Source organism: Passer domesticus, chromosome 5 (assembly GCF_036417665.1).
Source record: "Passer domesticus isolate bPasDom1 chromosome 5, bPasDom1.hap1, whole genome shotgun sequence".
Classification (NCBI taxonomy): domain Eukaryota; kingdom Metazoa; phylum Chordata; class Aves; order Passeriformes; family Passeridae; genus Passer; species Passer domesticus.
In genome coordinates this window covers 241,562-262,272 of record NC_087478.1, presented here as the reverse complement: position 1 = coordinate 262,272, position 20,711 = coordinate 241,562, and the positions used below count along the sequence as shown (strand labels likewise).

Below are 20,711 nucleotides of genomic sequence, written 5' to 3'. Positions count from 1 at the left end.
TGATTGGCTGCGGGCGCGGCGGGCGGCCAATGGCGGCGGGCGTAGTTGCGGGGTGGGCGGGGGCGCGGCCGCGCGTGAGGGCCGGGCGGCGCGGGCGGCGGCCGTGAGGGGAGATGTCGGCTCGGGGCGGCTTCGGCGACCCCCAGGTGCCGTGAGGGGCCTTTCCTTCTCCGCACCCTCCGGGGGAGCTCGGGGCGGGGCAGCCGGGCTGGTTCGGGCGGCCCCCGGAGCCGCGAGGGGAGAAAACCGGAGGAATTCTCCTTTCGTGGCTTTTAAATTTGAATTTAAACCGGCGGGGATTTAAATTGAATACTGGTGTGGGCATTCGGGGATTTCTCACTCCTTTTTGTGTCTCTTAAACCCCTTCAAATCGCGCTCTCTGCTCATTTTTCTAACTTTTTTAATTTTGGCTTGTCTTTTCCGTTTTAAAACAGCTCCTGACCCGGCGCATCCCCTCGAATCCCAAGTATCAACACATAAAAACTCGTCTGGATACTGGTAAGTGAAATGCTGTGGGGTAAAACCACCCAAAATTGGGGTTGGATGACAGAAAAATATAATTAATGTCTTAATTACTTCTGCCCGGAGCTAATTCACCCCAACACTGCAGAATCCTTATTGTGGTTATGGTTTGTCTCACCAAATATTATAAAAAATTCCTATTTATGATTATAAAAATTATTACAATTTCCTATTTACAATTTCCCTTCAAAGCTGAAATGAAAACAATCCCAATTTATACACAATTTATAAATATTTTTATGTATTTATGTACATTTATCTTCACACACTGCCATGCACCCCCCTGAAAATTGACATTAAATGCTCTGTGTGTACATGACCACACCTTTGAAGCCTTTATTGTCTTAAAACTTGTTTATTTTTTTTTCTCCTCTTGTTTTTTTAAAGAATAATTTGGATGTTAAATAAATTTAAACTGGGCCAGGCCCTGTTTTGCTGCTTCCCATAGAAATTACTGGACCTGGAATTTCTGTCCATGGACTTTTCCTTATCAAGTCTGTGAGCCAACATCATTATTTGGGGTGTCTTTGTGGGGTTTTTTTTTGTTCTTAAAGCAGCTGAATTTTATCCAGCAACATTATCTTGTGGCATCCTCACCAAAATGTTGGGAAAGGAGCAGCAAATCCTTGGATTTTTCTGTTTAATTCTACTCTCCTTGAGAGAAAAGAGGAAAATCCTGGCATTTTTGTACCTTTTATTGCCCCTGGGAAGGAGGATCTGCAACAAACTGAAGCTGTTCCCTTCAAAGAAATTAAAATTTAACCCTGAAGAAAATAAATAATTGTAATAAATTGATTTTTGTTGTTGTTGTTACAGGAAATAGTTTGTCAAAATACATGGAAAAATTGGAAGAGATCAAAAGAAGTGAGTACCTGGGGAGGAGTTAAAAATGGGTTGGTTCAAAACTCCAAGAGCAGGAGATGAATTCCAGGAGCTTTTCCTTGGGAATCTCCACAGATTTAATTCAAAAATCCAAGCAGGAATCTCCCAGATCCCTCTTTGTTATTGGATTTTGTTACTGGAAGCTCTCTGAGCTAAGAAATCCAGCCTAGACTGATCTGGGAAGATTTATGGATCATTTCTGGCACTTTTATTTCACTTTTAGGTCACAACTTGAGCTCTTTTATCTTTAAATAATTTAAATTCCTATATAAATACCCCAAGACAGGAAAAAACCAAGCTCATTCCTTGTGTTTCCATTGATTTCACCAGCACTAAAAATTGGTATTTTCATTAGTCTGAACAAGATAAAGTCTTCAAAACCTAATTTATTTTTATTTTCCCACCAAAACCAAGATTTTCAAATGATTTCTCCCAATAAAACCAGTCATTTATGACTTTATTCCCAGATCATTCTCCCACAGAGAGCCAGGCAAGCTCTGGAGCCTCAAAGCTGCATTAGTGGAGGTGAAAGCAGCCCTGAAGTGAGCTGAAAGCTGCCTTGATTTGGGTTTGAAACGCCAGGTTTGGTTCTCAGCCCCTCTGGGAGCTCGGGGGAATTCACTGGTGCAAAGCGCGCCTTTGTTCCCGGCTTTGGGCTGGTTTTTTCCCAAACACTGCAGCTCTTTGGGGGTGACAGTGACAAAGGGATGACCTTGAGCCTCCCAGGGTGCTCCATGGACTGAGATTTCAGCGCTGGGCGCTGCCTTGCTTCTCGCTTCTGTTGGAAATGTTGGTTTTTGTGCGCGTCCAATCTCGCCGCGGATCTGTTCCACGCCGTTCTTTTCTCTCTTTTATTCCCCTCTCTTTTCCTTTTTGGAGGGCAGGGAGGAGCTTTCTGTGGCTGAATGGCCGCGTTGTGTTGGCGGGGAGCGGAGGAAGCTCTCCCCCTGGGTTTCTCAGGGACAGATGACACCCTTTGGATGCAGACCCAAACCCCCAGCACAGGCACCTCTCTGTCCCTTGTGTAACCTGAGAGATTCAAACCCGCGCCGTCAAAAACCACAGGGCTACACCCTCCACCACCCATCCTTTGGGGCTTCAGCACACACAGGAGGTCTCTTCCTTCCCCCTGCTGTTGTTTCCCTCCTCTCCAAAAGCCCTGAGGAGCCCGTCCTTGGAAAACAGAATCATTCCAGGCAGAAGCATGTCAGAAAATTCCAACGGATCCGCCAGGACCGGCCCGGGTACGTGGGGTTGCTTTTGGAGCTGGAGGCAGCACTTGTGAGCTCTCTGGGAAGGCTTTTGGGGTGGCCAAGGCAAGATCTAGGGCAGAGAGGCTTTTTTTGGGGTAAAAAGTCCTTGTTTGAGGTGGGAAGGAGCCATCCAGGAGCTGCATCCTTTGGCAGCTTCGTTTTTATCCATGCAGCACTTCCCGAGCTTTGCTGCTTTCATTTGTCCTTCTAAATGAAGTTTATTTGCCACGACAGAAAGGCTCTTTTTTGGCCTTTGCTGGGCAATTTTAATCCTGGAGCAGATGAAACGGGAAATAATTACAGGAGATAATTGTCGCTGGGGTTTTTTGGAGCTAAAGGAAGATTTAGCAACCTCAGTTGAGGTTGGTTTTGCAAGAACCACGAGGCTCATTTCCCAGTTCATTGACATCCTGAAATTCAGTTTCTGCACCTCCTCACCCTCCTCACCATTTTCTGCCCCTCCTGTGCTCCAGCCCCGTGGTTTGGATGTGCACTGGATGTTTTGGAAGGGCTCCTTTTTTGCTAGGACAACTTATGAGGAGCAAAGAGGTGCCTTTTTTTTTTTTTTTTTTTTGCAAAAATCCAAATGATTTGGAGTAGCGTGTTGAATTTGGGAATGTGTTGGGAAAGGATCTCAGCCTCCAGCATTCCTGTGGCTCTCTAAGCACAGCTCAGCTGCAGAATTTCCCTAAGCAAATCCCAGAGGAATTTTTTAGTGTGGTGCCTGCAGGAATGTCCCTGGGAGCCCTTCCCCCTTTTCCCTCATCCCCCCTAAGCTGATGGAGCATTCAGCAGATGGTTTCAGAGGATTTAGGGAGTGGATTTGCCCAAGATCCTGAGCTCCACTGTTATCCCTGGCAGCTGCAGAGGGAGCAGCTCCTTCCCAGCCCTGCATTTCCCAAAGGACAGAGCTCCCCTTGCTTCCCAGGACAGCTCATCCCCTATCAAGATGTTCCTGCTGATACCCATCCTGGCTCCTCTTGCCTCCTCCCCAGCCCTTTTGTTTCCCTCCAGGAGGTTTTTCCCTTCCTCTGCAGGGTCTGGGTGGGATCAGGCTCCCACCTTGCCTCTGGATCTTTGCCAGCAGCCCTGCTCAGTTTTCTTCCTCTCTAAGCTCTGTCTTCAGGATTAAGACTCAATTAGGCCAGTTTCTTGTATTAATTACCCATTAAGAAGAGTCAATTAGTCCAGTTTCTTGTCTCAGTTATCTGTTCCTGGTTTCTGGAGACATCCATGTCAGCCAATGGGAGAAATCAGAATTTAATTGCCAGATAATGAAGTACAAGATCTTGAATTTTTGAATTGTTAAGATGAAACCTGCGTGTTCAGCTTGGTATTTGCAAAGACACCCATGCTCTGATACTGCTGTAATTTACACAAATTAAAAGTTAAATTAATCTTTTGGTTTAAGGAGCTTTGTGCTTCCAGTGGGCTCCAAAGAACAGCAGGGAAAAGGGAATTCCTGAACTGCTTCCTGCCCCAGCACCATGGAAAACATCACTTCATATCTGAGTCTAAAAGCAACAGCATCTGCCTCTTCCACTTCTTCATATCTGGACAAAATCTCTCTTTATGACTGGTGTTAATTAAAATATCTCTTCATATCTGGGATTAATTGAACCCTCTCTTTGTAACTGGTATTAATGAAACCATTTCTTTATAAGTGCCATTTCAAAAGTCTCCAGGTTTGCTGCTCTTATCCTTCAGCACAAACCTGCCCTGAATTCCTGCCTGGCTCAGAGGAATCTCAGAGAAAAGCTGGGATTAAGCCACAGCCTGGTGTCTAAAAAACTGGGAATGGACTGAAAATTTACCTTTGTTTGTTTCTGTAGATTACAGGTATAAAAAGGACGAGCTGTTCAAGAGGCTGAAGGTGACAACTTTTGCTCAGTTGGTAAGTACAGATCCCTCTCTGCCTCCAAAATCTTTTAGGAGCAGCATTTTTCCTTGGAATAAAAATTCCTCTGTAATTTTTTAGCTGTAGTTGTAATTATTCTGTCTTGGCTTCTTCCTGCCTTTAATAAAAAACTAAAATTCATTTCCACAGTGGCCAAATGCCTTTGATTACAGATTAAAGTTTGTGGTGACCCCATCTTTGAAATTTATTCCTTGTTTGATTTGTCCATTAACTTAAAAGGATTTTCAAGCATCTTGCAAAAGAAAAAGGCTGTGTAAAACAGCACCAAAATCTGAGTTTTGTGTCTGCAGCCCTCCCTGACCCAGGTTTAACTGCAGAAGGTGGGAGTTGGGACTTCAAGGTTTTCTGTGCATTATTTTATTTAAAAGCAGTGAATCATCATATTTAAAAAATGAAAAATTGATCAGGAAATCAAGAGCTGGGAAGTGCTGGTTCAAGAAAACTGCTTCAAACTAGGAAAAAACCCCAAATTGTCTTCTCAGGAGAGAAGGAAAGGGAAGGTTAAACTCAGAGATGTGAAGAGTGGGATTCTACAGACTGGGGATTTTTTTTTCTGGATTTTTCCCTTGAGCTGCTCCTGCTGTGGGTGTGGGGATCAGTGTCTGCCTGTTTTTTGTGCCCTGCAGGTTCTCCAGGTCGCCTCCCTGTCCAATGAAACCCTGGAAGTGCCCAGCGAGGAGCTGCACAAGCTGCAAGGTGACAGCCCTGGTGGCAGGGACAGAGGGGAGAGCTGGGGCTCACTGCCAGGGCTGCTGTCATATTTGTGGGGTTTTTAGACTAAGGAAGAAATGGTGAATCTGATTCTGTGTTCTTAGAAGGCTAATTTATTATTTTATGATATATTATATTAAAGAATGTTGTACTAAATTACACTAAAGAATAGAGAAAGGATACAGACAGAAGGCTAAAAGATAATTATGAAAAACTCGTGACTCTCTCCACACCCTCAACACAGCTTGGCCATAATTGGCCAATGAGTCAAAACAATTCACATAAAACCCATGAAACAATCTCCAACCACATTCCAAAGCAGCAAAACACAGGAGAAGCAATGAGATAAAATTGTTTTCCTTTTTCTCTGAGGCTTCTCAGCTTCCCAGGAGAAGAATCCTGGGCAAAGGGATTTTTCCAGAAAATGTGACTGCCACAAGCTGGCACTGCAGCAGGAGGAGAAATGCCACAAGCTGGCACTTAATCAGGAGGAGAAATGGAAAAATAAAACTTCACCTGTGGCCTGGGAATAGAAACACTCCTAAAAAAAGGAGGGTTTGCAAGTAAGAAAGGCCTCGTGCTGGCAGGAACATAACCCACATCAAAAATTCTGCTTTATTGACTTCTTCAAATGGCAGCTCAAGCCCCAAAAAAAAAATCTGTTGGCTCTTTATTATTTTCAATAAGGAGGCTCTGGGTAAATTCTCCTGGTTAAGAGGATGAAGATCAAGCTGTGACACTTTTCTTGCCAGGAATAGAAACTGCCCTTAAAAGCTGCTTGGTGACCTCCTGCAGCTCCTTGTCTCCCCTCTCTCCCCAGACGCTGGTGCTGCAGGTGACGACGCTGCGGGGACAAATGGCAAAGGCAGCCCTGAGGGGACAGCCAGCCCTGTCCTGTTCCTGAACAGCTCGGGAGCCGGGGAGTCCCTCCGCTCCACGCTGCAGAGGTGCCTCACATCCACACCACTTTCTTCCTGCCTTAGCTGCTGGTTTTGAATTGCTGCCGAGTGGTTTTATCCTGTGTTTCTCATTAAAGCCTGGGTTTGTAGGTGACAGGGAGGGGGTTGCAGGATTTCCTGCTGGAATGGGTTTGGATCAAACAGCAGCCCAACATTGTTGTCACCTGATGATGGTCTGACAAGGAAATGTGCTTGAGGGATTCCATCCAGGCTGCCACATTCCAGAATTTGGGGGATAACAGTGCTCTGGTCAGCTCAGTCATGTGCATTCCTGTTGGTTTTGTATGGATATGGAGGGACAGGACACAGGGAATGGCCTCAGAGTGGCACAGGGATATTGGGAAGGAATTCCTGCCTGGGATGGTGGACAGTGCTCTGGTCAGCTCAGTCATGTGCATTCCTGTTGATTATGGTTTTGTATGGATATGGAGGGATAGGACACAGGGAATGGCCTCAGAGTGGCAAGGAATTCCTGCCTGGTCAGCTCAAGGAATTCCTGCCTGGTCAGCTCAGTCATGTGCATTCCTGTTGGTTTTTTATGGATATGGAGGGACAGGACACAGGGATATTGGGAAGGAATTCCTGCCTGGGATGGTGACAGTGCTCTGGTCAGCTCAGTCATGTGCATTCCTGATGGTTTTTTATGGATACGGAGGGACAGGACACAGGGAATGGCCTCAGAGTGGCACAGGGATATTGGGAAGGAATTCCTGCCTGGGATGGTGCACAGGGGCTGAATAGAATTCCCAGTGAAGCTGGAGCTGCCCCTGGATCCCTGGGATGTCCAAGGAATTCCTGCCTGGGATGGTGCTCAGGGGCTGAATAGAATTCCCAGTGAAGCTGGAGCTGCCCCTGGATCCCTGGGATGTCCAAGGCTGGGCTGGACAGGGCTTGGAGCACTCTGGGATCGTGGGAGGTGTCCCTGCCCGTGGCATGGGGTGGAATGAGATCCTTAAGGTCCCTTCCCACCCACACCATGCTGGGATTGAGAACAATTCCAAACCCACCACGTGAAGGGATCCCAGGAAGAAGCAGCTTTATCCCAGCTCTTGCCCAGCCTGGGAAGTGGTGCAGAGACACAGAAGCATTCCTCCCCTTCCCTTGGCAGCGTGATCAGCGGGGTTGGGGAGCTGGACGTGGAGAAGGACTCTCCAAAGCAGGAGGAGAGGCAGCCCAGGGAGGAGAGGCCCTATCCCGACTGCCCGTTCCTGCTGCTGGACGTGCGCGACCGCGACGCCTACGAGCAGTGCCACATCGTGGGAGGTGAGCAGCCACGGGGCCAGCTGGGCACGCCTTCCAGCCCTGGGCACAGCCCTGCTGCTCCTTGTGCCCCCCTGGGACCTCACTGGGTGCTCCCAGTGCTTCTCCAGCACATCCCTCCTTTTTGGGAGGGGCCTGAGCTGACGTTGATCCCACACTCCGTGGGTTCTCAAGGCTGCTGTATCCCAGGCTGTTGGTGTTCAGCCTCTGGATGATTTTCCCTCTTTTTTTCTTCTTTCTGCAGCTTATTCCTATCCCATTGCAACGTTGTCTAGAACCATGAATCCCTATACAAATAATATTCTGGAATATGTATCCTTTACGTGGGAAGGTGGAGGGATGTTGGTGGGAGCTCCCAAAATCAATTGGAGCTTATCCAAGCAAAGTTAGGGATCTCAAAAAGGGTGGGACAGGAGGTGGGGTTACCTGCTGCAGCTCCACTGGCCCCATCAGATGCTGGATTCTGCTTCCTCAAGGTTCCTCTTGACTCCAGTGGGAGCTGCCTGGATTGGGCATTTCCCAGGATTTTGGCTGCTGGGAGGCCAAGCCAGACTTGGGCACTGCTCTCCTGCTGCTGCTCCAGGGATGCATCCATCAAATCCTTTGGCTTCCTGTCAGCACCTTGATGGGACTGGGGACAGACAGGATTATTAAATGGGATTAGGCTGATGATTCCCAGGCTGCTGATTCTGAGGGGAGGCTGTAAACAAAGGGGCTGCTGCCATTCCCAGTGTTCAAGCCCTGCTGGATCCAGTGGGAATTAAGCCGTGTCTGGCAAGCCTCAGCCACTGAGAATTCCCAAGGAGAACATTCCTGCTTGCAAGCCAAGTATGGAGTCTTTCCCTCCCCAATCCCATTTGTCTCTTTTGCTTCCTAAAATGTTTCCTCTTCAGTTGAGCAGTGACTCCTTAGCAATTCCCGTGGCAGAAAAACGCCCATGGAAAAATCATCATCGTGTACGACAACGACGAGCGCTTGGCGAGCCAGGCAGCCACCACCATGTGTGAGAGGGGCTTCGAGAACCTCTTCATGTTGTCTGGGGGTAGGTGGGGCTGGGGGAGCTCCCCCAGGCCTCCCAGGGACAAGGGAGGGTGGGGAGCAACGTGTGGGAGCTGGAGGTGGGAAAGGTCTGGGTTGTGGAATCACGGGATGGTTTGGGTGGGAAGGAAACTGAAGGATCATCCAGTCCTGTCCCCATGGGCAGGGACACCTCCCACTGTCCCAAAATGCCCAGCCTGGCCCTGGGCACTGCAGGGATCAGGGGCAGCCCCAGCTGCTCTGGCAATTCCAGCCCAGCCAGCAATTCCTCATGGCCAAGATCCCATCCATGGCTGCCCTCTGGCACTGGCAGCCATTCCCTGGCTCCTGTCCCTTGTCCCCAGCCCCTCTGCAGCTCTCCTGGAGCCCCTGGAATGTGCTGGAAGCTCTCCCTGGATCCTTCCCTTCTCCAGGGAACATTCCCAGCTCTCCCAGCCTGACATTGGATCCATCTCCTCTCCAGGACATTCATGGACCCAGGGGCTTCACTGGGAAACTCAGGAAACCATGAAGGGTCTCCCTTCCCTTTTCCTCTCTTTTCCATCCCCATTTTCCATCAAAATCCCTGGGGATGGATTCTGAGTGTCCCAAATCCCAGAATCCCAGAGCAGTTTGGCTGGGATGGGACCTCAGAGCTCATTCCAGGGACACCTCCCCTGTCCCAGGCTGCTCCAACCCTTCCTTGGGCACTGCAGGGATCAGGGGCAGCCCCAGCTGCTCTGGCAATTCCAGCCCAGCCAGCAATTCCTCATGGCCAACATCCCACCCATGGCTGCCCTCTGGCACTGGCAGCCATTCCCTGGCTCCTGTCCCTTGTCCCCAGTCCCTCTGCAGCTCTCCTGGAGCCCCTGGAATGTGCTGGAAGCTCTCCCTGCATCCTTCCCTTCTCCATCACCTCCACATCCTCCTGCCATTGTCCCCAGAGTTGGACTCCATGTGGGATCCCACCTGAGCAGGGCACAGGGGCAGAGTCCCCCTCTCTCCTGCCACCCACATTTCTCCACCCAAATTTGGACCCCCAGCTCCATGAATCCCTCCTGAGCCACCCAGCTGGGGTGACAGCTGCTCTGTGTCCCTGCAGGCCTCAAGGTCCTTGCCCAGAAGATCCCAGAGGGGCTGATCACCGGCACGCTGCCCGTGTCCTGCCAGGTGGCAGCTCCCCCAGGAACTGCCCGGAGGAGAGCAGCCCCCAGGGTGCCACCCACGCCTGCAGAGAACAAATGGAGGTTTTCTGCAGAGGATCTGCAGAAGTTAAGGCATTACCTGGCCGAGGAGCAGGTTCCTTCAGACACTGCCAGTAAGAGTCCAGTGCTGCCTCTTCGGGCTTGCCTAGAAACACAGGGCCAGGCTGATCCCTCAGGGTTTGGCTTTTATATTTTTCACATTCTGAGCTGCTTTGGGGTGCGGGTCTGGGCTCACATTATGGGATGGGGAGCTGTGCACAGAGCAGGGAGACAAAACAATTCCTGCTGAGCTGGGCACCAAGGACAAATGATCCCAATGCCAGCCCAGGAGCACAAACACCACAAACACCTCTGTGTTCTCAGAGGCAAAAGAGTAAAATGTCGTGGTTTGACTAAAAAATAATTTTCTAAAAAAATTGTGGTCAAACCAATCAAAAACCAAATTTCAAAATTAACACCTAATGTAACCATTAAAAACCTAAATACGCCTCTGAGAACACACAGGAGTTAAAAGCAAAAGATTCCCAAAAAAACACTCCTTTAAGTCTAGCAGTAAGTTGATCTAACCTGCTCCCCTGCCCAGCTGCATCTAAGTAAAAAAACAAAAAAATACAACCTATAAAAAAAACCCAAAACCCCCTGCAAAAAAACAAAAAGAAATCTGAAATGTTTCAAACAAGCAGGATGGGAGTGCAGGGGCTGCACTGGGGTTGGACACTGAACTGCAATGTGCACATGGAGCAGAGCTGAGCCCAGGGAGAGACCCCGGCAGCGCTCGTGCATTTTGGGACCATTTGGGGTCATCCTGGGTGCATTTTGGGACCATTTGGGTTCATCCTGGGTTCATTTTGGGACCATTTGGGTTCACCTTGGGTGCATTTTGGGACCATTTGGGTTCATCTTGGGTTCATTTTGGGACCATTTGGGTTCATCCTGGGTGCATTTTGGGACCATTTGGGTTCATTTTGGGACCATTTGGGTTCATCTTGGGGGGGCAGCCCTGGCTGGGCTCTGGTGCTGCCCCAGGTGCATCCATGGAGGAGATCCTTTCCATCAATCCCTGATTTATTGATTAACTGCCCAGCCTCTGTCCCAGCTCAGCCTTGACAAGGCAAAGTTAAAATAATAAAAGGGGATATATTTAATGAACGATCTTCAGGTACATTAAGGGCAGATGAAGTTAATTAACCTTTTATGTTGAGTTTAGTCATGCACTAATGCAGTACAGGGTTTGAAAAATATAAAAGCTAAAATTCTAAGGCATCACCAGAACATGCTTCAACCTCATCATAGAATGGTTGGCTGGGAAGGTGTAGGGACAGAGTTTGAGGTAATTGGGAGTGGGGCTGCAGCTCAGCCTCATCCCCAGTGGCTACAGCAGTGAGAAGCAGGAGAGCAGAAGGGGATGAGCCATGGAGTGCCCAGGGGTGCTGAGCAGGGAGCAGAGGCACACAGGGGCAATGTGTGAGCATGAGGGGATGAAAAGCTGGGCTAGAGAACAACAAGGGCGGATGCTGGCAGCCTTCTGAGGTGGGGTGGTGTCACTCTGTGTGGGTTGAAGCTTTCTGATGCTGTGTGGTGACACTCTGGGTACCATGGCTGTCTCAGCTGTGACACTAATGCAGTGCAGGATTTGAAATATATAAAAGCTAAAACTCTAAGGTATCACCAGAACGTGCTTCAACCTCATTGTGGAATGGTTGGGTGGGAAGGTGTAGGGACAGAGTTTGAGGAAATTGGGAGTGGGGCTGTGGCTACAGCAGTGAGAAGCAGGAGAGCAGAAGGTGATGAGCCATGGAGTGCCCAGGGGTGCTGAGCAGGGAGCAGAGGCACACAGGGGCAATGTGTGAGCATGAGGGGATGAAAAGCTGGGCTAGAGAACAACAAGGGCGGATGCTGGCAGCCTTCTGAAGTGGTAGAGTGTTACTGTGTATGGGGTGAAGCTTTCTCATATTGTTTGGTGACACTCTGGGTACCATGGCTGTCTCAGCTCTGACACTAATGCAGTGCAGGATTGGAAAAATATAAAAGCTAAAACTCTAAGGCATCACCAGAACGTGCTTCAACCTCATTGTGGAATGGTTGGGTGGGAAGGTGTAGGGACAGAGTTTGAGGTAATTGGCAGTGGGGCTGCAGCCCAGCCTCATCCCCAGGGTACAGCAGTGAGCAGAAGGGGATGAGCCATGGAGTGCCCAGGGGTGCTGAGCAGGGAGCAGAGGCACACAGGAGCAATGTGTGAGCATGAGGGGATGAAAAGCTGGGCTAGAGAACAACAAGGGCAGATGCTGGCAGCCTTCTGAGGTGGGATGGTGTCACTCTGTGTGGGTTGAAGCTTTCTGATGCTGTGTGGTGACACTCTGGGTACCATGGCTGTCTCAGCTGTGACACTAATGCAGTGCAGGATTTGAAATATATAAAAGCTAAAACTCTAAGGTATCACCAGAACGTGCTTCAACCTCATTGTGGAATGGTTGGGTGGGAAGGTGTAGGGACAGAGTTTGAGGAAATTGGGAGTGGGGCTGTGGCTACAGCAGTGAGAAGCAGGAGAGCAGAAGGTGATGAGCCATGGAGTGCCCAGGGGTGCTGAGCAGGGAGCAGAGGGGCACACAGGAGCAGTGTGTGAGCATGAGGGGATGAAAAGCTGGGCTAGAGAACAACAAGGTGGGGTGGAGTCACTCTGTATGGGGTGAAGCTTTCTGATGCTGTGTGGTCTCACCTGTGACATGTGCTACAGCACTAATGCAGTGCAGGGTTTGAAAAATATAAAAGCTAGAACTCTAAGGTGTCACCAGAACGTGCTTCAACCTCATTGTGGAATGGTTGGGTGGGAAGGGACCTTAAACCCCATCCATCCCACCATGGGCAGGGACACCCTCCCCTATCCCAGGCTGCTCCAAGCACATCCAGGGACGGGGCAGCCACAAGGTGGACAGGCAGTTTGTGATTTGGGGTTGTTCTCCCCACAGGCCGCCTCAGCCGGGGTCTTTCAGGCCGCGATTCCAAACTCTCATCCCTGAGGAGCAACCCCAGCCTGCCCAGCACTGCTCGCACCGTGGGACCCCTGAGCAGCCGCGCCCACAGCAGGACCAGCACCCAGAGCAGGCCCTGGAAGTAAAGGAGTGTGCAGGCTTTGGGAATGCTGAGCACTGCAGCCCCTTTGTGGTTTTGGGAGTCGGCAGGGAAGAGCAGCCCTGGTAAGGCTGGGCAGCTGGGGTGATGTTTCCCAGGAGCAGGAATGGCATCACTCGGGGTGCAGGGCAGGACAGAGCTGATAGAACTGGTTTTGTAGGGCAGGGAGGAAACTCCTAGTAAAGGCTGGCACCAGTAGAAACTGTTCCACCAAGTTTTTAGTCCAGCTGGAGGAATTTGTGTCCATAAATTCCTGGGCCTTGCCTGGAGCTGTGAGGGTGAACAGGCCACAAATCATCTGTGAGCACGAACTTTGGTGGTTTTAGCAGAGATAAAGACATTCAGCAACCTGCCAAAAGTGAGGGAAGATCCTAGAAGGGTTGTTTGTTGGGTTTTTTAAAAATAAATTATGATAATGAACAGAAGTATTTGTAATAAAGATGTTTTTTATTGCCCAGTTGGTGCTGTGACAGTCATGCTTGCTCGTGGACACTTTGTGAATGGTTGTGTCTTTTTCAAGGTGAGCTGGAGGAGAAAAACTGGAATTTTTTTTTCCCCAATGACTCCTTTGCCAGTGGTTTTTTAGGAGTTTCTTTAAGTTTTAGGGTGGCTGAAGGAAAATGTGCTGCTGCTGCCTCACCAGGGTCCCTAAAACCCAGCAGGGCCCTGCAATCAGAACTGAACAAGGTGAAGGTTTCCAGGAAAGTGAGTAGCAGAGTTCTCCTCAGATTGGTGCTTCTGGATAACCTGGGAATCCCCTGATTTTCCTGAGCTGCCTGTGGGACACTTGGGAGGTGATTTTGGAGGGATTCTGCTCTCCAGATTTTCCATCTGGCGTTGCTGAGCCTGCTCCTGCTTTGGTTATCATGGTCTTGTGGGGCCTGTGTGTATTTTTAGATTTGTTTTTTTTCCCCTGTTTTTGAAGCAGACAATCTTCAACACATCCCAAAACTCACTGGTGATTTTGGGATAATTCTGGTGCAAGGACAAAAAGTAGGATAAATGACATTTAATTTCCTGTTTGGGAGATGAGGAGTCAACATCCCTGAGCACATTTATCTTTTGTTGTGTCTCTGAGTGTGAAATCACACCATGCTGATTGCAGGGCTGGCAGCTTCAGCCTGATAAGGTCCTGCTGCTGTGGGAGTAGATTTTTCCAGCTCCATGAGCTCTTGGCAGTGTCACTGCATTGGCTAAAATCCTGATTTTTGCTGTGGGAGACAGATCCAGAGTCCCTGGCTGCTCCGTGCTGCATGAAAACCTCCTGGTGAACTGTTGGATAAAACTGCCTTGAGTTGTTTGAGATCCTCCAAATCCAAGGAATCAAAGAAGGACTGGATGTACTTTCCCACCATCTCGATGGATTTTTGTGGATTTGGACTCTTGGTGTTGTTTGGAGCAGAGTCAAACTCTGTAGAGGCTGAGAGGTTGAATTGTTTAACTTAATAAAATGTGAATTGCAGCATCTGTTTGGGTGATTTATTTGCAGCTTTGAGAGCTGTGGAGAGCCTGGAAAAGCTGGGAGTGAGCAGGGGCTCAGCTCCCCATTCCCTAGGGATTGCAGCAGGTGAGGAGGGGTCACACAACCAGAAGGGTTTGGCTGGGAAAGGGACTTTAAAGGGACTTTAAAGGGACTTTAAAGGGACTTTAAAGCCTGTCCAGCCTGGCCCTGGGCACTGCAGGGATCAGGGGCAGCCCCAGCTGCTCTGGCAATTCCAGCCCAGCCAGCAATTCCTCATGGCCAAGATCCCACCCATGGCTGCCCTCTGGCACTGGCAGCCATTCCCTGGCTCCTGTCCCTTGTCCCCAGTCCCTCTGCAGCTCTCCTGGAGCCCCTGCAATGTGCTGGAAGCTCTCCCTGCACCCTTCCCTTCTCCAGGGAACATTCCCAGCTCTCCCAGCCTGACATTGGATCCATCTCCTCTCCAGGACATTCATGGATCCAGGGGCTTCACTGGGAATCTCAGGAAACCATGAAGGGTCTCCCTTCCCTTTTCCATCCCCAACTTCCATAAAAATCCCTGGGGATGGATTCTGAGTGTCCCAAATCCCAGAATCCCAGAGCAGTTTGGGTGGGAAGGGACCTCAGAGCTCATTCCAGGGACACCTCCCCTGTCCCAGGCTGCTCCAGCCCTTCCTTGGGCACTGCAGGGATCAGGGGCAGCCCCAGCTGCTCTGGCAATTCCAGCCCAGCCAGCAATTCCTCATGGCCAAGATCCCACCCATGGCTGCCCTCTGGCACTGGCAGCCATTCCCTGGCTCCTGTCCCTTGTCCCCAGTCCCTCTGCAGCTCTCCTGGATCCCAAATAAATCCTCATGTCCCAGAGCCCAATTCCCTTCCCACCCTCTGCCAGATCAAAGGGAAAACCACCACCTTCCTTCCTTTCTGTTCCTGCTATCTTCACGCCCTTTCCATCAATCCCTTTTCCAGACCACTGACCCAGCACACCCCGTTTGTGCCATCACCAACTCCAAGAGCGCTTTTCCACCCAATTTGGGAAAAACAGGAAAAACAACCACAAGCTTTTCTCATCCTTCTCTCCGTTTATTGACTGATTGCCTTCTCCCCTCTCTGCAGCTGCTCCCAGCTCAGTAGGGGTGGTCCCGGGCGTGCTCCATGATGACCTTCAGCGCCAGCCAGGTCTCCTGGGCCGTGGGCACGATCTGCTTGGCAGGCAGCAGGAAGCCGTAGCGCCCCGTGTCCCGCAGCTCGAAGGTGAAGGAGTATTTGATGCCCTGGTTGTAGGTCCAGTCCACGGTCGAGCCACTCGCTCTGTCTGGGGGAGGGAAAAATGGGAGGGATTCAGAGCCTGGATTGCTTTGTATGGGAAATCCATGGGGTGTTTGGGATTTGGGGGTTTTGGGGCTGCCCCAGCACTTACCAATTGCTTTGTTTGGAAAATCCATGGGGTGTTTGGGATTTGGGGGTTTTGGGGCTGCCCCAGCACGTACTGATGGCTTTGTACAGGAATCCCATGGGGTGTTTGGGATGGGTTTGGGATTTGGGGGTTTTGGGGCTGCCCCAGCACTTACCAATTGCTTTGTATGGGAAATCCATGGGGTGTTTGGGATTTGGGGGTTTTGGGGCTGCCCCGCACGTACCAATGGCTTTGTACAGGAATCCCATGGGGTTTTTGGGATTTGGGGGTTTTGGGGGATTTGGGGCTGCCCCAGCACTTACAGATCACTTTGTGCAGGAATCCCATGGGGTGTTTGGGATTTGGGGGTTTTGAGGCTGCCCCAGCACGTACCGATCTCTTTGTACAGGAATCCCATGGGGTTTTTGGGATTTGGGCGTTTTTGGGGCTGCCCCGCACGTACCGATGGCTTTGTACAGGAATCCCATGGGGTGTTTGGGATGGGTTTGGGGTTTGGGGGTTTTGGGGCTGCCCCAGCACTTACCAATGGCTTTGTGCAGGAATCTCCTGGGGTGTTTGGGATGGGTTTGGGATTTGGGGGTTTTGGGGCTGCCCCAGCACTTACAGATGGCTTTGTACAGGAATCCCATGGGGTTTTTGGGATTTGGGGGTTTTGGGGCTGCCCCCCATGTACCAATCACTTTGTACAGGAATCCCATGGGGTGTTTGGGATTTGGGGGTTTTGGGGGATTTGGGGGTTTTGGGGCTGCCCCAGCACTTACTGATGGCTTTGTACAAAAATCCCATGGGGTGTTTGGGATGGGTTTGGGATTTGGGAGTTTTGGGGCTGCCCCGCACGTACTGATCACTTTGTACAGGAATCCCATGGGGTGTTTGGGATGGGTTTGGGGTTTGGGGGTTTTGGGGCTGCCCCAGCATTTACCGATGGCTTTGTACAGGAATCCCATGGGGTGTTTGGGATGGGTTTGGGGTTTGGGGGTTTTGGGGCTGCCCCAGCATTTACCGATGGCTTTGTACAGGAATCCCATGGGGTGTTTGGGATGGGTTTGGGATTTGGGGCTGCCCCAGCACTTACCAATCACTTTGTACAAGAATCCCATGGGGTGTTTGGGATGGGTTTGGGATTTGGGGATTTTGGGGCTGCCCCAGCACGTACTGATGGCTTTGTACAGGAATCCCATGGGGTGTTTGGGATTTGGGGGTTTTGGGGCTGCCCCACCACCTACCGATTGCTTTGTACAAGAATCCCATGGGGTTTTTGGGATGGGTTTGGGATTTGGGGCTGCCCCAGCACGTACTGATCACTTTGTACAGGAATCCCATGGGGTGTTTGGGATGGGTTTGGGGGTTTTGGGGCTGCCCCAGCACTTACTGATGGCTTTGTACAGGAATCCCATGGGGTGTTTGGGGTTTGGGGCTTTTGGGGCTGCCCCAGCACTTACTGATGGCTTTGTACAGGAATCCCATGGGGTGTTTGGGATTTGGGGGTTTTGGGGCTGCCCCAGCATGTACCGATGGCTTTGTACAGGAATCCCATGGGGTGTTTGGGATGGGTTTGGGATTTGGGGCTTTTGGGGGTTTTGGGGCTGCCCCGCACGTACTGATTGCTTTGTACAGGAATCCCATGGGGTGTTTGGGATTTGGGGGTTTTGGGGCTGCCCCCCATGTACCAATCACTTTGTACAGGAATCCCATGGGGTGTTTGGGATGGGTTTGGGGTTTGGGGCTTTTGGGGCTGCCCCAGCACTTACAGATGGTGGTGATGATGCTGCCGTACTGGAACTTGGTGCCGTACAGGGAGGACAGAGCTGCCACGGCCTTGGCAGAAATCTCATGCTGGGAATGCAGAAAACAGGGAAAGATGAGCCAAAGAAAGGAAAAAAACCTGTGGGTTACAGCTTTATTCTGGGTGCAGCAAAGCTCCTTCCAGCTTCCCAAGGGACCCAGGGCAGAGGTGGCTCCTCCTTGGGGCAGCAGAAGAGCTCCACCCCATGCCAACCCCTCCAAGCACAGGGGCCTCACCAGTTCCTGGTCATCTGGTGCTGGGGTTGTGGTGTAGCCGTAAGGATAGAGCAGGAGCTGGGAGTAGCTGTGGATGGAGACAAAAGCCTTGATGTTGCCGTGGCTCTTCACAAAGTCCACGATGGATTTCACCTCGGGCTCCGAGTTGGGGTAGGGTCCATGGTAGGTCTCTGAGCAGGAGTTTCCGCTGGCTCCGGCATCTGTGGAGAAGAGAATGGTGAGAACACAGTGGGGATCTGGGGGCTTCCCAGCCCAAGAGGTTTTCCCACCCCTCAGCTCCTTGGTGGTGATCAAGGAATGCTCCTGGGGCTCCTCCGAGAGCTTTGTACGGTGACTTTCATTTGTCACTGGGACATCAAAGCCCTGGTGAAGCCCAAACCCTCGGCTCTGCCACGGAGAGCAAATCCCACCTCTTCCCCAGGGGACATTTTGAGCCAGAAACAGCTTTGGAGCCTCCAGCTGGAGAGTGGAAACGCTCCTCAGGGGCAAGGGGACAGCTCTGACCTCCAAAACCTGCGTCCCAGTTGCGGTTGGGGTCCACTCCGACACAGATGGCGCCCGCGTGCTTGGACCTGGTCTTGCGCCACATGCGGTTCTGGAAGGGCAGAGCCACCTCAGCAATTCCTCATTGCCATGGAGGGGATCTTGGCAACCAGGAATTCCTGGCTGGGCTGGAACTGCCCACCACAGCTCATGGTGGGCCCCTTCCCATCCCATGGAAACGTGGGTGAGGAGGCTTTGCCCTCTGAGGGATATGGAGCCCCCCGCCAGCCCCATGCAGAGCAGCTGTAGGAACCAGGGAGAGGAGGTCTGGGGCATACCGTGGTGTGGGTGTAGGCATAGCCGTCTGGGTTGGTGACAATCTCCAGGAAGATGTCCATCGTCTCCAGGATGGAGGCCACTCCTTCGTTATTGGCGTGATCCTCGACGATCTAGAGAGGATGGCGGTTTGGGGCTCCCCGTCCTTGCTGTGGGGTCACCCAGCTGCACCCCACAGCTCCTGAGGAGCGGGCGGCCCTTTTGGGATGTGCCAGTACCTTCCTGGCAAACCAGACGCCGCTGGCCTGTGTCACCCACTCGCGGGAGTGGATCCCGGTGTCGATCCAGATGGCCGGGCGGTTGGTGCCCCCTGTGCTGAACTGGCAGAGCAGAGAGGAGGGTTGGCTTTGTCCCTGTCACCACTGTCCCCTCTGGATCACGATCCCCAGACCCTCACCTTGAGCACGTAGAGGGGACGGTTCTCGGTCGAGCGGCCGATCTCCAGCTTGCTCACCAGGTTGGGGTTCTCGGCCACCAGCATGTCCATGAAATTGTAGATCTGGGAATGAGAGACATGGCGGTCACTCCCAACCCAAGAGGAAACTTTTCCCCCCAAAATGCCCCAAATCTTGTCCTTTCCCACCTCATCGATGGTGTGGTAGGTCTCGTAGTTGAAGGTGCTGGTGTCGACCGACCGCTGGCGGCTGCTGCGGAGCATCTCCATCTGCTCTTCAGCCAGCAGGGCCTGTGGGACACGGGTGGGATGAGCCCCATTGCCCCTGGTGGGATCCCACCTCCCTCGCCTCCCCTGCGGCACCGCTGACCTGCACGTCCTCGATCATGATGGAGTAGGAGACCCCGCTGGCCTCCAGGTGGGCTTTGACCGCCTGCAGGCTGCGGAAGGGCACGCGGATGTCCACGGGGAGCCCGAGCCTGCGCGGAGCCAGCCAGAAATCCAGCTGGATGGGGAGAGATGGAGATGAGGGGTGAGACCCTGCCTTGGGATGCGCCCCCAGCACAGCCTGTCTCGCTTTTCACCGCTTGCTTCCCATAATCCCACGTCCAACCCCATCCTTGCTTTGCTTGGGGGGTTTGTCCCCAAAATCCACCTCCACACGCAGTACCTGCAGGTGCTCCAGGTGCTGCAGCTCCTGCACCTTCTGCAGCTCCTCATCGCTCTGGGGGGTGATGCGCAGCACCTGGTGCCTGTGGGGTCAGGGGGTGCTGAGGGGTGTGGGGCGAGCTCCGGCCCCATTAGTCCAACCTCACCCCACCCATCCATCCCCCATCCCGGGGATTTCCCCTGAGCCTTTCCCCTGTGCCACCTCCCCATCCCGGCCCCCCTACCCGAAGAAGGTCTCGGTGCAGGTGGCCACTGCCACCAGGGCAGCCAGGAGCACGGGGAGCCTCATGGTCAGCGGGGAGAGCCGGTCTCACACCCCAGCAGCGCCCTGGGGCCGCTTAAATCCCATGGGATGGCGGCCCCAGCCCGGCCCCTCCGGCTGTGCCTTTTCCCAGGGCCCTGGGAAGGCTCTGGCTGCCACCAGCCAAGGTCAGGCCCTGCTGTCCCCATCCAGGCGCTCCCAGTCCTGGCCAAACCTGTCCCAGGACCCTGCTGGGGCCGTGGTGAGTCAGCTGCCAGCCAGGTGAGACCGGGAGGTGCCAAAATCCCACGACCTCCAGCACTGGCTGAGGGGAGGGAAAGGATCAGTTTGGGTTGAGAATGTGGGAAATGCAGATTTTCACTTGGGGCTTGGTGAGCTGGATCCCTAACCCACAGCGGTGGGGAAACTGCTTTAAAGTTTGGCTGAGGAAAGCGGTGTTAAGGTTGGCCCAGGACAGAGGTCAGAGCAGGTGACAGTTGTCCCAGTAGCCAAAAATAAACAGCAAATATCCTGAGGGTACCCCATATCTCTCCTTGTAGCTCCCTAGGAAGGGATGATGAAGCAAAGCTGCCCAAAACCCCACAAATTTGGGGTTGCTTGCCCAAAAACCCTCATCTCCTCCCATGCTGGCTGTTGGCTCCAAAGGATGGGGACTTTGAGCCAAAGTCACAAGGGGAAAATCAACACCTGCAGGACTGGGAGTCCTTTTCCACCCTTTTTTTGGAGTTTAGCACGAAAACAACGAGGGTGCCTGAAACCACTGAATCTCCATGAGGGTTTATTGAGAGGAGGGAATGCTGTGGGAGGTGC

At 51.8% G+C, this 20,711-nt stretch overlaps 2 protein-coding genes across 3 annotated transcripts; one reads left to right on the top strand and one right to left on the bottom strand.

Moving 5' to 3' along the window:
• Window positions 1-71: 71 nt before the first annotated feature.
• On the top strand, window positions 72-14,321 carry CEP41 (centrosomal protein 41). 2 transcript variants are annotated; one of them, XM_064421639.1, is made up of 11 exons: window positions 72-146; window positions 435-498; window positions 1,339-1,386; window positions 4,490-4,551; window positions 5,202-5,271; window positions 6,107-6,233; window positions 7,354-7,508; window positions 7,750-7,817; window positions 8,433-8,547; window positions 9,625-9,840; window positions 12,694-14,321. In XM_064421639.1, exons 1-11 carry the CDS (start codon window positions 114-116, stop codon window positions 12,840-12,842), a joined length of 1,107 nt encoding a protein of 368 aa, XP_064277709.1. In that variant the 5' UTR covers window positions 72-113; the 3' UTR covers window positions 12,843-14,321. The 2 variants fall into 2 exon arrangements, with proteins under 2 accessions (XP_064277709.1, XP_064277711.1); XM_064421641.1 differs by lacking the exons at window positions 72-146; window positions 435-498; window positions 1,339-1,386 and adding an exon at window positions 2,505-2,648.
• A 1,089-nt stretch (window positions 14,322-15,410) lies between these two features.
• LOC135301490 (carboxypeptidase A1-like) lies at window positions 15,411-20,696 on the bottom strand. Its single transcript, XM_064421644.1, has 11 exons — window positions 19,864-20,696; window positions 19,641-19,722; window positions 19,341-19,475; window positions 19,160-19,261; window positions 18,974-19,075; window positions 18,795-18,896; window positions 18,579-18,689; window positions 18,262-18,352; window positions 17,758-17,957; window positions 17,487-17,571; window positions 15,411-15,633 (listed from the first exon to the last, which is right to left on the bottom strand). Exons 1-11 carry the CDS (start codon window positions 19,926-19,928, stop codon window positions 15,446-15,448), a joined length of 1,263 nt encoding a protein of 420 aa, XP_064277714.1. The 5' UTR covers window positions 19,929-20,696; the 3' UTR covers window positions 15,411-15,445.
• Window positions 20,697-20,711: the final 15 nt, after the last annotated feature.